Source organism: Alexandromys fortis, unplaced genomic scaffold (assembly GCF_014885135.2).
Source record: "Alexandromys fortis isolate MF-2015 unplaced genomic scaffold, M_Fortis_MF-2015_v1.1 scaffold_92, whole genome shotgun sequence".
NCBI lineage: Eukaryota > Metazoa > Chordata > Mammalia > Rodentia > Cricetidae > Alexandromys > Alexandromys fortis.
Genome location: NW_026067972.1, coordinates 6,294,344 through 6,312,401, shown reverse-complemented (window position 1 = coordinate 6,312,401; position 18,058 = coordinate 6,294,344). Strand labels below are relative to the sequence as shown.

At 41.6% G+C, this 18,058-nt stretch overlaps 1 protein-coding gene across 1 annotated transcript in view; it reads left to right on the top strand.

Annotated features, from left to right (window-relative positions):
* LOC126509797 (phospholipid-transporting ATPase FetA-like) overlaps positions 1 to 18,058 on the top strand; it is a 74,080-nt gene that overhangs the window by 42,873 nt on the left and 13,149 nt on the right. The window contains exons 13-18 of the mRNA XM_050155907.1: positions 2,490 to 2,686; positions 8,310 to 8,518; positions 9,970 to 10,013; positions 13,611 to 13,773; positions 15,052 to 15,240; positions 15,911 to 16,026. Coding sequence (XP_050011864.1) covers positions 2,490 to 2,686; positions 8,310 to 8,518; positions 9,970 to 10,013; positions 13,611 to 13,773; positions 15,052 to 15,240; positions 15,911 to 16,026 — 918 coding nt within the window. The remainder of the gene's footprint in view (positions 1 to 2,489; positions 2,687 to 8,309; positions 8,519 to 9,969; positions 10,014 to 13,610; positions 13,774 to 15,051; positions 15,241 to 15,910; positions 16,027 to 18,058) is intronic.

Below are 18,058 nucleotides of genomic sequence, written 5' to 3'. Positions count from 1 at the left end.
TTTTTTGTATTTTCGAGACAGGGTTTCTCCGTAGCTTTTGGTTCCTGTCCTGGAACTAGCTCTTGTAGACCAGGCTGGCCTCGAACTCACAGAGATCCGCCTGCCTCTGCCTCCTGAGTGCTGGGATTAAAGGTGTGTGCCACCACCGCAAAACTGCCTTCTTAATGAGAAGTTTCTCTAGGGCGAAGGCTGTGGCTCAGTGCTGGAGTACTCACACCGTATGTTTAAGGCTCTGGGTCCCCAGCACTGCAACAAATGGAAATAAGGAAAGCTTAAGATCACAGTTCCTTCCCACAGTCCTTTAGATGCAGTGCATACAGCTCTAAAAACTAGCAAGGCTTGTTGACCATTAAGAGTGGCCGTAAGCACCCACCTCAGACAGCTCACAACTCCCTGCAAGTCTAGCTTCAGGGGATTTGATGCCCTCTTTTGACCTCCACAGACGCATGTGCATGTGTGCATGCACACACAAACACACATACATGCACACACACAAATAAATATTTTTCAAAAAAGTTATGAAATTGTTTAGAACAAAGGGTACAAATAGAGGAGAAAGAGATGAGAAAGGTGGGTGTCAGAAACAGGAGGGAAATGTGTCCAGCACACAGCACATGCATGCATGAAAACTTAAAGTGTATAAATAAATAAATTTAGTACTAAGAGATTGCAGATTGCTGGACGGTGGTGACATATGCCTTTAATCCCAGCAGATGAATCTCTGTGCGTTCAAGGTCAGCCTGATCTACGTAGGGAGTTCCAGAGAACTCAGAGAAACCCTGTCTCAAAAAAAAAAAATTAAAAAAGAAAAAAAGAAAGGAAAAAGAAAAAGAAAGAGGTTGAAGATCAATCATGTGCGAAAAGCTTAAAAGGAATGGAACCAAGGATTGTGAGTTGAGAGCCGCCCAAGCTCATAGTTAATTCCAGGACAGCAGAACTGCACAGCAAGACCATGTCTCAAAAGGAGGGGTACAGGGAAAGAGGAGCAGAAATATGGATGAGGAAATCATGAAAAGGAGAAAGAGAAACAGGAAAAGGAGAAGACTCTGAATTTCCAGAGAGGAATCAGGAATCAGCAGCAGTGGAATCGTGTCAGCGTCTACGGCAGTCTGTCCGGAAATTACTTGCAGTCTTTAGTCCAACAACCAGATAAATAGTGAAATACAAATACAAACAAAGTTTGGAGGCTGTAGAGATGGCTCAGTGGCTAAGATTGGCTGCTTTTCTAGAGGATCCAGGTTCAATTCCCAGCACCCGTTCGGCAGCTCACAGCCATCTGTAACTTCACTCCCAGGGGATATAATGACCTCTTCTGGCTTCTACAGAACAAGACGTGTACATAGTACACATACATATGTGGAGGCAAAATACCCATACACATAAAATAAAAATTAAAAAATGAAGTGTAAAGAAGTATCTATATGTATCTTTGACCATCATGGAAATGTAAATAAAATTATTTTAGGGGATTAGGGAGCTACACTGAGATCCCATTTCACCTCAGTCAGAATGGCTGTCATCATGAAAAAAAAATAGCAAGGACACCATGAAAAAAGAATTCTTATGCTCTACTGATAAGAATATAATTAGTACAACCATTATGAAAAAGCATATATGGAGGTTTCAGAAACACTGGAAGAGGAATTCCCACTTGCTGCAGCTGTACCATTCCTGAATATAAACCTGAAGGAATCAAAGTCAGCATTCAGTTGCCAGCATGCCAAGACTTGGATTCTTTCCCATCACTGCCCTCGAGGAGCTGTAGTTCAGTAGGCCCATGGTCTACCTTCAGCTTTACCAGATTCTGAACTGCTTGCAAGATCTCCATCTTTCTTACTCTTGCGTTCAGTTTCCTCACCGTCCTCCCTCCAACTCAGTGTGTTACAGTGACAGCCCCTTCCCCACACAACTCAGTGTATTACTGTGACAGCCCCCCAACTCAATGTGTTACTGTGACAGCCCCCCAACTCAATGTGTTACTGTGACAGCCCCCCCAACTCAATGTGTTACTGTGACAGCCCCCCCAACTCAATGTGTTACTGTGACAGCCCCCCCAACTCTCAGTGTGTTACAGTGACAGCCCCTCCCCCACATCACTGCTGGAGTGATTAAGGACTTGAACTCCTGTGCTCTTTCGAACCTGTTTCTTCCTTTCAGATCTAAGTGACTTGCGGTAGACTATTCTCTCACTGTGACTACCAAGTTCCTCATCTGTCAGGAGTTCCCATCAATATCAAACAACATGTAGAACAATTGGCACAGCTCCTGTTAGTACTTGTTGTAGTCTAGTTGTTATCCCCTCCCTTCAAACTCCCACGGAAGGCTCATGCTGGGCTTCCTTCTTTGCCCTTGCCACTCTAGGGTCTCCCTGTCTCCAAGGTAACACACGGCAGTAGAGCTAAGCCTCTAGAAGGTAGGTGAAGAAGCACAGCCTTAGATGGATGTTCATTTCATTCATACTTTGCATTTCTGTTTTGTTTTCTATACAGATTTTCCTGGTTTTAGGTGCAATGTGCTTTTTGCTATCCATTGGACATGGCATTTGGGAGAGCAACAAAGGCTACTTCTTCCAGGCGTTTCTCCCATGGCAACATTTCATAGGTTCATCAACTACAAGTTCTGCCCTTGTTTTCTGGTCCTACTTCATAGTCCTCAACACCATGGTTCCCATTTCGCTCTATGTCAGGTAGGTGTCTTTGGTGGTTGTGTTCAAGGGTGGGGTGACTTTATACTTCCTGTTTTAATAACCAACTAGAGTGTGATCTAATAGGAAATATGAATTACCATCTTTCTTTTTTAAAGATGAGTGCTTGCTGTGTTGTCCAAGCCAACTTCAAACTTCAGATCCTCCTGCCTCAGCCTCAGTACTGGGAGTGTAGACACGTTCCACTATTCCTAGCTCACTTTGTAGCTATCTCTTTCCTTTCCACAGGCTTGGTGTATAAAGCACTCTGAGGAGTATCTAGAAACTGGCTAGAATACTGCTAGCTATTATATGATTTATATGAAAGAATAATTATCTGTACCCTCAGGTAACCTGTAAGTGACTATGCAAACCCATGAAACAGTTGGTATTGCCTAACTACGCCAGACAGCCTTCCTTACCCATGAGTTTGGTCCCAAACATTCACTCTCATGTCAGTTATGTAGAACTCAGCATACATTTTTCCATTTAAAAAGAAAAGAGAGAGTATGTGGGAAACAGGTATGGTAGTTTAAAGAATGGCCCCCACAGGCTCATAAACTTGAATGCTTAGTAGGATTAGGAGGTATGGCCTTGTTGGAGTAGGTGTGACCTTGTTAGAGGAAGTAAGTGTGTCACTGGGGTGGGCTTTGAGGTCTCAGAAGTCCATGCCAGCGCCGTCTCTTTCTCTCCCTGCTGCCTATGGATCAAGATGTAAAGCTCTCAGCCCCATGGCCATGTCTGCCTGCCTGCCACCATGCTCCCCATTATGATGATAATGGACTAACCCTCTGAAACTGTAAGCAAGCCCCCAATTAAATGATTTGGCTTTAATATGTGTTGTCTTGGTCACAGTGTCTCTTCAAAAACATAGAAAGTGACCAAGATAATAGGTATATTGACTTATATTGCGTTCCAAATATAAGTTGTATAAATTTCCTTTTTTAAAATTTATAACTTTTTTCATTTATTATTATGAGTTAAAGTTTTCTAAGTTTTCATAATGTTTCTCTGGCTTTCATTGGAGTGTGTTGTAACAATGCCTGTTTAATCTCTAATTTTATTAATTTGAGATTTTTTTCTTTTTCCTTTAATGTGGCTATGTGTTTGTAAATTTTATTTATCTCTTCAAAGAATGAATTGTGTGTGTGTGTGTGTGTGTGTGTGTGTGTGTGTGTGTGTGGTCTGTCCATGTCCTCTTTTCCAAGTCTCCTAAAATCTGACCTCTGATATCCCACCCAGAAAGTATTCTCCATAACTGAGTTACCTTATTTAATAAACGTTTCTGACTACCAGTATGTGCCAAGTCCTCTACTAGGTACTAGGGATAGAAATCTGAGTGATAGGAATCACTTTCTTTCTTTCTTTTTTCTTTCTTTCTTTCTTTTTTTCTTTCTTTCTTTCTTTCTTTCTTTCTTCCTCTCCTTCCTTTTTTTAGAGAAGCTTGCTCGGAGCTGTGGAAACCATACATAATTGTGGTACAATACAAAAATTCTCTTATAAAATATGCATGAGTATTATAAACACTTTAAGAAGGAATATATTAGTTCTGTCCAGGGATACTTACAACAGTTTACGGGAAAGGTAATCTTCAAACTGAATTTGGGCAGTCCACAAGTGCAAGATGTGGATATTTTCTCAAAGTTGGACCAGATGTTAGATCTAAAAGAACATAAATTACAAGCAAAAGAATTTGGATTTTATCCTATAAGCAGTAAAGAACCAACCAAGATCTAAGAAATAATGTAAATTATTAATATAATTATATATAACCATATAATATTAAGCATGTAATAAAATATCATAATTGGCATATTAATTATATGACATGTATGTATTATATAATATGTTATATTATTATAATAAATTCTCCCTGTACATGACACAATCTTTCCAGCTCTAAATACTTTTAGAAGGTCTGAAAATGGGAGCTGGAGAGGTAGTTCAGTTGTTAAGATCTCCCCTTGCTCTTGTAAAGATTCTAGGGTCAGTTCCTGGCACCTACATGATAGTTCACAAAGATTTGTATTTCCAGTTTCATGGGATCTGTTACTTTCTTCTGGACTCTGAGGATACCAGGCACACTTGGTGCACACACATACATACAGGCAAAACCCTAATATACAATAAGACTTTTTTTTAGAATGGTCTAAAAATAAACTACAGCAAGAAGCAGATAAGGGAGAAAAAGAAAAGGACACACCATGACCAAGTTGGTTCACCTTGAGATACAAAGATCAATAAATGTAACACAGCATATAAACAGACTTGACAGAAGTCACTCAGTCATCTCAGTAGATGCAGAGGAAATTGGAGGGGCATTTGACACGGGAGACCCAAGCGGGAGCCTGCACCCTTGCCACTTTTCCAGCATCTTGACTTAGTTGAGCATGGCTTAAATGGGAGGATCTCCTTCAGCCCAATGACCCCAGACACTGAGGACACATTGACCTCAGTGGTTTGATTCACTAGACCTAAGCAAGATAAGAAAATAGCGATCCTAATATCAGACCCACTCCCAAGAACTCTCTTTTAGGAACTGTGTTGGGTATTGAGCCCTTCATCTTCTAATGTTATGTTTTCAAAACAGATGGGGAGAGAAAGGAAAGATTTATTCATGAAGGAAGACTGGACTGGACATTTAGCCTCTCCTATTAACTTTTCTATATTCTTGAATAAATAAATGTTCTATTAATTATTGAAAGAAAAGAAAAAAGGGCTGGAGAGATGGCTCAGTGGTTAAGAGCATTGCCTGCTCTTCCAAAGGTCCTGAGTTCAATTCCCAGCAACCACATGGTGGCTCACACCCATCTGTAAAGAGGTCCGGTGCCCTCTTCTGGCCTTCAGGCATACACACAGACAGAATATTGTATACATAATAAATAAATATTTAAAAAAAAAAGAAAAGAAAAAAGATTTGAGAAAGCTCAGTATCCCTTCGTAGTAAAACCCTGAATAAAATGGGAAAAGAAGGAAAATACCTCAGCATGATGAAAACTGTGTGTAACAAACCTAAAACCATAATTGTAGCAAGTGGGAAACACTGACAGCATTTCCTCTAAAATACAGAATGAAGCAAGGATTCCCACTCTCTCCACTGATTTTTTTGCATGTGTATGTGTATACCGTGTGCATTCATGTGTGTATATGCGTGTGCGTGTATATAGAGGGGGGCTGCTTATGCATGTGTGTGGAAACCAAAGCTTAGTACCAGGAGTCTTCCTCAGTCACTCTCTACTATTCATTGAGATGGATCTCTTATTGAACCACCTCAGCTGAACTGAGAACTGACACAGGCTGGTCTAGCTAGACTCCTTGCTCTGGGGGTGGCCTGTCTCCACCATTCAGGTACTAGAATTGCAGGCAGGTCACCAAACCCATAGCCCCAATCCTTAGTCTCGCACAGCAAATGTTGTAACATTAAACTCTCATCCTAGCCCTTCACTCTTGTACAATATAGTCTTTGAAGTCTTAGCTAGAGTGAGACAGGGAAGAGAAATAAAAGAAAAACAATTAGGAAAGGGAGTTAAATGATCCTTATTTGCAGATGACGTGATCGTATAAAGAAACTTTCATCTTAAAAGCCTTATATCTAATTTAAAAACAGTTATTAAAGTATCAGGATACAAAACCAACACACAACTAATTAGTAGCTTCTCTATATGCTGATAATAAAGTTTTCAAGTAAGGAACTGGAGGGAGGGGTTCTCAGTCATAGGCACTCCAAAAAACAAAACACCTAGACATAAACCTATCTAAGGAGGAAAGACTTCCACAATGAGAACGTTTAAACCCTGAATAGATGAGTGGAAGAAGGAAAGTCCTCCTGTGCTCCTGGATTGGCAGAATTCATATTGTGAAATTATTAGTGGTACCAAAAGCAGTTTTATAGATTTAACACAATTGCCACCAGATTCCACTGACATTCTTTATGACTCTAGGGAAAAAAAATCTTTAATGTGGAAGTTTGAAAGACTTTGGGTAGCCAGACAATCCTATACAGGAAGACAGAAAACAAAGAAAACCAATGCTGGAGTGTCACAGTATCTGACCTCCCTGTAGAGCTACGGTAACACAAGCAGCATGGCACTAGCACAAACAGATACGGTGGCTCATGCAGTAGGACAGGAGACCTCCAAAATCAGTACCTTAATAAGTGAGTCACAACATCCATCGGAGAAATGATAGCCTCTTCACAATTGTGGAAATCATTATAGTAAGCAAAATAAGCCAAACTCGGACAATCACTGCATGTTTTCTCACACGTGGAACCTAGATTTGAATTTGTTTGTGTGTGCGTGTATGTGTGGGGAAAAAGATTTTAGGGGAGCAGCAGAAAGAGGGTAATGAAGTGTATTTGACATGAAAGAAGAAGGTGAACAGTTCAAGGAGGTGAAGGGACTAGGGAGCGGGTTAGGAGTTCAGAAGCTGGTGGGGAGGGGTGAACACAAACAAGATGTTATGAAAACGCTGTAGTGAAGCCCATTACTTGTTACATACTCAAAAGTTTTTAGTCAGGGTCTTACCATGTGGCCCTGGCTGGCCTGGAACTCACTGTGTAGACCAGGCTGGCCTCAAACTCACAGAAATCTGCCTGCCTCTGCCTCCTGGGAACTGGCATTTAAAGTACGTCCCACCACGCCTGGATATATGCTCACTTAAAACTGATAGGCTAACCTGCGTGAGAACCAGTGTTATAGAGAGATCATTTGGAGAGACAGAGAGAGCACAGTGGATGAACCCATAAAACAACCTCTGATTTGTTCAGTCTTTTCCTTTTTCCTGAAACAAGAATATCTGAATGCTGCAAGTTTTCCTCCCTTTCCAACTTGACCACAGTAATCATCTTTTTCATTACCAACATAACCTTTTGTAAGTTAACTGTTACTCCAAAGGTATTTTTTTAAGTTTCAGAACTGGATTTATGTATTTACAAAGATAAATTACAACAATAACAAGGGATTAAAGAACATCCAGAGAGCCGGGCGGTGGTGGCGCACACCTTTAATCCCAGCACTTGGGAGGCAGAGGCAGGTGGATGTATATAAGTTTGAGGCCAGCCTGATCTACAGAGTGAGTTCCAGGACTGACTCCATAGCTATTGGGAAACCTTGTCTCGAAAGTCGAGAGAGAGAGAGAGAGAGAGAGAGAGAGAGAGAGAGAGAGAGAGAACATTCAGAGAAGACAGACCATATAATAAAAGTCAGTCATACCAAGTGTGGTGGCACATGTCTGTAATTCCAAGTCTCAGTAGGTTGAGGCAGGAGGATAAAAAGCAACAAGGCCATCATGGGATACATAAGTGCAATTATATTATATCTATGACTTCCAAAGGTATTTTTAATTGACCTTTCCTGGATACATTTCAGAAGATGGGTGGAAGCAAGGTATGTCTCAGACAAATTAATCAGCTATATCAGGGTCCTGGTGAGAAAACCTTGCATAATAGTATGAGTTGTAATGGACTGACTAGTGTGGAAAAGTCCGTGTGAGGGTAGACCCAGGGAAGATACTCTTCCCACATGCAGACCCTCCTCTGTCATGGACCTATAAGAAGGAAACCAAAATAATATATTTGCTTGTCCTGCTCTGACCAGAACCATTTTTTCCTTTTTTTTCTCCTTAGTGTTGAAATAATAAGACTGGGCAACAGTTACTATATCAACTGGGATCGACAGATGTTTTATGCACCAAAGAACATCCCAGCACAGGCTCGCACTACCACTCTCAATGAAGAACTCGGCCAAGTTAAATATGTGTTCTCTGACAAGACAGGAACTCTGACGGAGAATGTGATGGTCTTCAACAAATGCTCTATCAATGGGAAGACCTATGGTATGTGCACATTCCACTCTTCCTGAGTCAAATATAACTAAATCTACAAAGTCTCTGAAATTATATTTGCCTTCTATTCTTACAACCCTTTATTAACTAAGCTGGGAGTGGGAAAGGTGGTCTTCCCCAGGGAGGAGCACACCAGTGAGCTGTCCAGTGCCCAATAGCCCTAAAGATATATACACAAGTAACATTATATGAACTCAGGTTACATTTAGGACTATATCAACTATATATATGCATGTAATAACAATTAGTGAATCTGAAGGAAAATGGGGAGGGTTATATAGGAATATCTAAAAGGGGGAAGAGAAGGAGAAATAATGTAATTAGATTATAATCTAACAGAAACTCATTTACTTAGCACCTAGGTGATACAGTCTATTGTTTTGTGCTTTAAGAAGACCAAGATTTTTACAAGATTTAGTACCTGTTCTCAAGGGGTTCCTGATATCTTGAAAAATAATATGCTCCGTTATTTTAATTCAAAATCAGATGGAAATTGGTAAAAGAGTAGAAATTTTTTATTTAAAAAATTAAGTTTTTGAGTTTATTCTATAGTATAGCAACCAACCACAGTTAACAACGTCTTGTATGATTCAAGCTCATTGAATAAAATAAAAAACCCTAATTGAAGGAAGAAAGAAAAGAAAATTGTGGATGGTGTACACGAATGTCATCCAGGCTGTCCCCTGGCCTCTATACACGAGTGTACATATGCATGAATTGCATGAATACACAAAAAAATTAGTGAAGCAAAGCTTTCTTCTAAATTACTCAGTAATCCCCTTTCTAGAGATCCTCTGAAAGTGGGAAAAATATTAAAACAGGCATTTGCAAATACTCACTGCAGCACAAATATTGCTCAAAAGGTGGAGATGCCCATTACACTCATCAACAGACGAGTGGACATTTTCAAGTTGTCCGTAAATATATGTAGTTGATTCGATCATGAACAATCATGAGTTTGGTACCTGGTACAATCCAGGTTCTAAATCTGAGGTACAGTGTGTTGAGTAAATGAGCCAGACACAAAAGGACAAACGCTGTATGGTTCTCCTTAGGTAAAGAATACATAACAGGAAAATCCACTGAAATAAAAGCAGAAAAAGGTAGCTAGGGCAGAAATGAGGAGGGATGGGGAGATTCTGTTTGAAGAACGAAGTGTTGAGGGCTGGGAATGCAGTGGTAGACGACTGCCTCATAGTCAAGAGGCTCTGGGTGTAATCCTCAGCACTGCCAAGAAGAAGGAGAGAAGAAGGGAGAAAGAAAGAAAGGAGGGAGGGAGGGAAGGAAGAACTGCAAATAGATGGTAATGATAATTGCATAACACTATGGATGTAATTAATACTGCTGAATCTTAAAAACAACTAAATGGCAGGTTTATAGCACACACAAAAAGCCTCCTTTAAACCCTTCACTAAATCTCTGCTCTGTATGCTTGTCAATAGGTTATTCCTATGACGCCAATGGACACCGTGTGCCCGTGTCTCCGGTGAGTAATCACAGCTTCTGTGACATACATGTGGGAGGCGAAGGGAGTAGTATCTTTGCACAGCTCAGTCTCTACTCCCAAGATAATTAGCCTTTAGAACCTAAAATGTTAAAAATGTCTATACATGGCCTATTTTTATTTGAGAAATTTTTGTGAGAATAGTTTTGTTGGTATTGACTTGCTGTGTTTGCTTCACCTCTCCTTCTTCTGTCTATCCCTCTCTCTCAACACAATCTATGTAGATCAGTTCCTCAAAACAATCCATGATCATTGTCTTAGTTCTGTTGCTGTGAAGAGATACCATGTCCAAGGCAATGCTTTTCAGAGAGCATTAAGTGGAGCTTGCTCAGTTTTCGAGGGCTGGTCTGTGATCACTAAGGCAGGAGGCAGACAGGCACTGTGCTGGGGTGGTGGCTCCAGCTTTACATCCTGATGTTCAAGAAGTGGGCAGAGGGAGAGACACAGGGACAGACATGGCCTTTCGAAGCCTCAGAGCCCAACCCAGCAGCACATCTACTCCAATAAGGACACACTTTCTAATCCTTCCAAACAGTTCAACTGGGTGCCAAGCATGCAAATAATTGAGCCTATGGGAGCTTTCTCATTCAAACCACCACGTTCCACTCCCTGGCCCCCATAGGCTTGTAGCCACATCATAATAAAAAATGCATTTAGTACTTCTTCAAAGGTCCCCACAGTCTCAAAACAGTTTCAAAGCCCAAAGTCTTTTCTTAGACTCAAGACATTCTCTTTACTGTGAAATCAAAATGCATCCTTCCAACCTTGAGTGCCCCAGAAGCTACATTACCATTGCAGAAGGGAGGGAGCAGTGTGCAGAAACACTGAGCCTAAAAGTGGCTGGCTCTTCCTGGTTGTCAGTTCAACTGCATCTGGAACTAAAGTCCAAGTGGCCGGGCACATCTGTGGGATTTTTTTCTTAAATAATTTTTAAAAATTATTTTAAAAAAATTATACACCATCATGTTTGGTCTATTGTGCTTTTGTTTAGTTTTAAAATATATCAATATGCTAAATAAAGGAAAATAGCAAATTGAAAAATTATTTTTATTGATTATCTGGGAATCTCATATCATACAACATGATCATGCTCACCTCCCAGTCTCTTATGTCTGCCTCTCCACGTAACCTACCCCTATCAAGACACACACACGTACACACACACACAGATGTCCCCCAGGGTCCGCTAATAGCTGCTGCTACATCTATAACCAAACTAAAGACCAAGCAGGTTCTTAGAGGGGATGTCAAAAGTATAGTCCATGAGTAAGTACACTATACTACTAAAGGCCTTAATGAGTTTGCTAATGCATTCAAGCAGAAGTCTGGGGAATATGTGTGGGAATGGATTTTGAAGGGTATGGGATCATGCTTATTGATATGGGCCCTCTGAGTGGAGAGTCTAGGTTTAATATGGAAACTCAGACAGTTGGGAAAAAAATGTATCCCAAGTTTATTTGAATAGTTAGCTGAAACATTTGACAGAAGATGGCCTACTGAAAAGGAGTGGGAGATGCCTGAAACCCCTTTGTTAGTGTTGATAAGGCTCTGGGAAATTCCAGTGCTAGGGTAGATTTGCTATATAAAACTTAATCCTCTACATTGGGAAGGCTTGAAGTCATGTCCTTCCCTAACCCTGCAAGGTGCAGACTGGTGCGAGGGCACCAGCACATCTGAAGAACTTTGTTGTCGCCCTTTCCTGCTGCCCAGTTGCAAGAATTAAATCCAATAAGATTAACTGGGTCCAGAAGTAGCAGGGGCCAAGTGGCAGCCCTGAATCCCAAAAGGAACGTAATTGTTGTTGTTGTAATGCAAAGCTCTATGGTGGCCTGTGGTGGTCAGACAGGCCTCCACAAGCACTCCTCTTACCGGGGCAATGTTGAATTAGGAGTGGCGGCAGGGCTGCGTCCCCAGCACCCGGCTGCTCGCATTGGCTAGGTTATGCCCCGAAATAATTACACGGAAACTGTATTCTTTCAAACACTGCCTGGCCCGGCTAGGTCCAGCTTCTTATTGGCTAGCTCTTACATATTGTCCTAACCCATTTCTAATATTCTGTGTAGCTCATGAGCTGGCTTACCAGGGAGGATCTTAACCTGCGTCTGTCTGGAACGGGAGAATCATGGCGACTCCTCCACTAACCTTCTTTCTCCCAGAATTCTCTTCTGTATACTCCGCCTACCTAATTTTCTATCCAATAAAATGGGCCAAGGCAGTTTCTTTATTAATAAGAAACCACTCCCACATCAGGGCAAGGGCATGGGAATTTAGAAATATTAGTAAAGAATATGAAGACGCGTATGAAAATAATAAAACATAAACCAAAGAAAATACCAGGAGGGCATTCTGGTGAATACTGAAAATCAACCGTGTTTAATTTTCTATACTTTAATACCCCAATATGAAAGGAGAAAGAAGACAACAAAAGACTTGTTTAACATGATACAAAGGACAACTCAAACAATTAATTGCTTTAACACCCTGAGGCATCAAGTCATTAGCATTGTTCAGGCTATGAAGCTACCCTAAACCAAGTATCCTGAAGGCAGCCACTCCACAGGTAACCTCTAATTACAGAAGGAGCAGAAGTACATTTGCATATCCTGCCCATTTGTAGGATGGAATTAGGCTCACATTTTTGGGCATCCACAATTTCTCCCTTTTTATTAATTTTAATAAAGCCTGTGCTTCTGCAACAGGACAGATGATTGTGTCTGCCTTAGGTGAACACTTCCCCATTTCTATTCCTCTACAGAACCCTGACTAATACACAACATAGTACAACTATGAAGAACTGGAAAGAGCTATGTGAATTCTGCTATAGACTAGGCACACATGTTTGTTAACAGACTCCTGTCTTCAGACCAGCATTTATTCATGGAGACTGCAAGTAGCCTGACCTCAGTGTCTGAAGAGTCAAGGTCATAACTAAGCAATTAGTCAATTTTAGACCCACAAATTGAGTCAACGATTAAACAGAAAGAAATTATGTCAGACTGTGAGAGTTAGAGATGGGAAGAGCCAGGTATGCTTATAGATCAGGCAATATTAGTATGTAAACAAGCAGATACTGAAGCTTGTCATGTGGTGTTTTTAACATTCTTCTCCAGCCCACTTTCTCTCGGTGGGATCCATTACACTGATAGCATTGAACCAGGACCGGTTCTTTTCTCAGCCCCTAAATCAGAGAGAAGAAACCAGAAATAAGGATTTCTCAGATACCAGTTCCTAACAGAGATCAGCCAGCCCTTCATACCCTCATGCTTGATAAGCAGATACGTTTAGGCACTGGAAAAGTCACATTTCAAGGTCTCCATTGACCATTTAGACTAGCGGTAGTGCAAGGGGGCAGGAGGTCCACCAAGCCATGTGTGTTCCTGCAGGACGGTTCTTTCCTGGCTCAAGCGATCCACAGCCCAGGTCAGCAGGCAAAGCTAGGCTGGCGCATTTGCCAACTCTCTTGCCTTCCCTCTTTCATTTCCAGACAGATCTTGTCACATCCCAGAAGCAACCCCAATGTGACATTCCGGAAAATGTGCAGCTGTGGCTGAGAACTTTGCTCTGGTGTTTATGTTCTAGAACGACAAGGTCGACTTCTCCTACAACCGCCTGGCTGACCCGAAGTTTTCGTTCTATGATAATGCTTTGGTGGAAGCCGTGAAGAGTGAGGACCACTTGGTGTACTTGTTCTTCCTCTGCCTCTCATTGTGCCACACGGTGATGTCCGAAGAGAAGGTGGAAGGTGAGCATAGGCCTGAGCCTCGTGGACTGAGCTGTGCTCCAGAATCAGGACTGGTTGGAAGTGGGGTGGTACCATGTGCTCTGAGCAGTCTCTGCTAAGAGAGAACTTTCCGACAAGCGGTACTAGCCATCTGTGGAACAATAAAAACAAGGTGAGGAGCGAGTTGGGTTAGGGAACGAGTCATGGAATAGGGGTCAAACTTGGTGAGGCACTGTGGGTTCTGAGACAGATGCCTCTGATCAGTCCCACTGTCATTGACGAGACTTCCTGGAGGGCGAGCTGAGCGGTCCTCCTGTCACTTAGTGTGTCTGTTATCACCATGTGTCTTAGTTTCTTTCGTATGACAAAGTCATCTATTAATTTACCCAAGCTTTTTTTAAACAATGAATGAGAAATGCCTGTTTATTCATTATTGTCTTTCTTCTTAAAACAATAATGGTTTTAATTTTATTATCATTATTTTAAGTGTATGCACATTTTGCCTACATGTACATCTGTATGCCACTTATGTGCCTGATGTTTGTGGGGTCAGAAGAGGGCATTGGATCCCTTGGGACTGGAATGGAGGTGGTTGTGACCAACCATATGGGTGCTGGAAATCGAACTTGGGTCCTTTTCTTTTTTTTTAATATTTATTTATTTATTATGTATACAATATTCTGTCTGTATGCCTGAAGGCCAGAAGAGGGCACCAGACCTCTTTACAGATGGTTGTGAGCCACCATGTGGTTGCTGGGAATTGAACTCAGGACCTTTGGAAGAGCAGGCAATGCTCTTAACCACTGAGCCATCTCTCCAGCCCCTTGGGTCCTTTTCTTTGAGGCAAGGTTTCTCTATGTAGTCCTAGCTGTCTTGGAATTCATTATATAGACCAGGCTGGCTTCAAACTCACAGAGATACTCCTTCGTTTGTCTCCTGTATGCTAGAATTAAAAGTTTGCACCATTATGCCCAGCTTAAGATTTATTTTTATATGTATGGATTTTTTCCTGTATGTATGTGTACCATGTACATGCCTGGTACCTAAAGTGGCCGGGAAAGGGTGTCAGATCCCCTAGGACTAGTATTACAGATGGTTGTGAGCCACCATGTGAGTGTTGGGGATAGAACCATGGTCTTCTTGAAGAGTAGCCAATGTTCTTAACCTTTTGGGCTAGGCATGTAAGGAAGTTTTGAAGAACTATATGCCCTTCTGGACCACGTGAAATATGGTCTCACTTCTGGGTGGACTTAAGTTGCTCATCTCTGTAGGCTCTGTTGCCTTTCTGTTTGTTGTCAGGTGAGCTGGTATACCAGGCCCAGTCACCAGATGAAGGTGCCCTGGTCACTGCTTCTAGGAACTTTGGCTTTGTGTTCAGTTCCCGCACATCTGAGACAATCACAGTGATCGAAATGGGGAAAATCCGAGTTTACCAGCTGCTGGCTATTTTGGACTTCAGCTATGAGCGCAAGCGGATGTCTGTTGTTGGTGGGTGCGCCCTCGGCGGCAGTCTCTCTGGTCCTTTGAGCACATTTGCACATTGGCTTTGTGTTTCATCTACACATAAATCCTTTCCCCCTCACATGACTTCTCAAACATACGCCCTTTCTCTCTTGTCTCCTTTAAATTGTCTCTTAGGTATAAATAGGGGCTTACTACAGAGTGCTAAGTCCTTTCTTTAGTTTGTCTGCTGGTGACTTACCAATATGCTTACTGCTAAGATGAGGACATAAGTTAATCCATAAAGCCTGAACATGGCCTAAGAACGGGAGCCAATAGCATAGTAGTCCTCCTTGCCCATGGAGTCACAGATTCAGCAACTATAGATCAAAAACATTTTAAAATATTTGGGGCAAGTTACAAGCCCCAGCCTCAGATAATTGTGAGATCCTGCCTCACAACTAAATAACAATCTGCACCACACTCTTCCACGGGGGATAGTGAGGCCACAGAAGGCTTCTTTCGGAAAGTTTCTCTGTCACTATCTGGCCCTTACTGCATGATCTATCCTATGTGACCATACCATTGTGTTCTTAACCTCCAACGGCAGCAGAAGTGAGTGTTACAGGGAACAGCCCCTCATGCCCCTCAGTGAATCCAGACAAATTCCCAAATAGTAGGCCTATGTGGTTATTTTGCTTAATTTGCTCATCTTTAGTTCGGACGCCTGAAGATCGGGTCATGTTGTTCTGCAAGGGAGCAGACACCATCATCTATGAGCTGCTCCATCCGTCCTGTGCATCCCTTAGTGAGGTGACCATGGATCATTTGGATGTAAGTGTTTAAGTGGAAGCCAGTGGACGTGGGTGTGGGTCTCGGCAGCTTCTCACATGACCAGTAATGCACCCTGTGCTAGGTAGGGTGTCTCTATACGGGCATGTGTTGGCATCAGTTTTCTTTGGTTGACCAAAAAAAAAAAAAAAAAAAAAAAAAAACAACTAAAACTATTTTATTCTGCTGTATTCTCACTGACCATAATTCCAACTTCCGTGTCAAAGAATTGTGTGGGACAAGACCCTGGAGGTCTAACGAAGATCGTGTCTGTAGGCTCACATGCAGTGATCAGAGTTGTTCTGGGACGCTGGCCTCCAGAGGGCCTCCAGACCGGGTATCTGCTTCAGAATATGGTCTGCTGGCATGGAGGCCTTACTCTACAAGACCTGATATGTTACGGTAAGGATCAGAAAGCAAGCAGTAGGCTGTTTGAGTGGCTCTCTGTCATCAAATCCTCGAGGGCACCTTCCCTCTTCCTATCTCGTTCTACTCCTGCCCACCAGCACTTGGAATACATCATACAAAAAAGAGAGTGGCCTCTGCTTGCTGTCACAAGAATGAGAAAGCAGATCAAAGAACTCTGAGGCTTCTAACACTCAACCTGTAAATATAAAAGGCCGACAGTCTAAGGAAAGAACAAAAGACAGGATGGAGAGGGATGAACAAACCAGTAAAGTATTTCATAAAATAGATTGTAGAAAATACTGTTTTACTAAGTAGTAACACGTAGACAGAAGTCAGAGGACAAATATCCAATAAACGCATGAAAAGATGGTTGACATCATTAGTTATTAGAAAATACAAATTAAAAAAAAACATGAAATACTGCTTTTCTGTACACCAGGATAGTTTAAACCAGATAACCAGACCATAATAAATGCCATCTAGATGTAAGAAAATATAGTCCTCATACACTGCTGATTAAAAAGGTAAAATGGCATGAGCCTTTGGGAAAACAGTCTTGCATTTCCACAAAAAAATTAAGCATAGAGTTATCATGTGGCCCAGAAATTCCATTCTAGTTCTGTTTCCAGAGAAACAAAAACATGTCCACAGGGGAAAAAAAATACATGAATGCTTACGGTTGATTATTCATGGCTACAAAATGGCTGAAGTAATCCAAATGTCCGTCAACAGATAAAGGAATAAATAAAATGTGCTTTTTTCCCCTACAAAGCCAAGTTTGACAATAAAAGGGAATGGAGTCCATGCAGCTATAGATGAACCTTGAAAGCATGCTACCTGAAGAAAGTCCAAAGATAGTATTTCATGACTCAGTGTGCAAATCTACAGAGAAAGAGTAAATTCTGGGTAGGCTCAGTGATAAAGCCTGATACACTGAGTCAGGACCCACACGTGGAAGGAGAGAACCAACTTCCTCAAGTTGTCCGCTGATTTACGCGCGCACACACGCAGCCACTCACACTCACACACACACAGACACACAGACACACATGTCTGTGTGTGTGTGTGTGCGTCACAGTAAATAAATAAACAGGTATCTTTGTATACAGAACAGAGGAGGTAAGTTAGTGGCCAGGGTCAGGGAGGAAAAGGAGTTGACAATGATGCTAATGGACTTGTGTTTCTCTGGAGATTTATGGATGTGTTCTAGTATTAGATAATAAGACGGATCTCTGTGAGTTCGAGGCCAGCCTGGTCTACAAGAGCTAGTTCCAGGACAGGAACCAAAACCACAGAGAAACCCTGTTTCGAAAATCAAAATAATAATAATAATAATAATAATAATAATAATAATAATAATAATAAACATGACTGTAAAGAACAGAGGTTGACATTGGGCATCTTCCTCAAACATTCTCTCTTGGTTTTTGAGATAGGGACTCTCACTGAATCTAGAGTTCACTGATTTGCATAGACTGGCTGGGCAGTGAGTCCCGACATCCACTTGTCTCTGCCCCTTTAGTGCTGGAACTACAGACACTTGCTACTACATCTGGATTTTGTACTTGGGTACCGAGGACCCAAACTTAAGCCGGGTCTCTGAACATACATAGACTGAGAAGCAAAC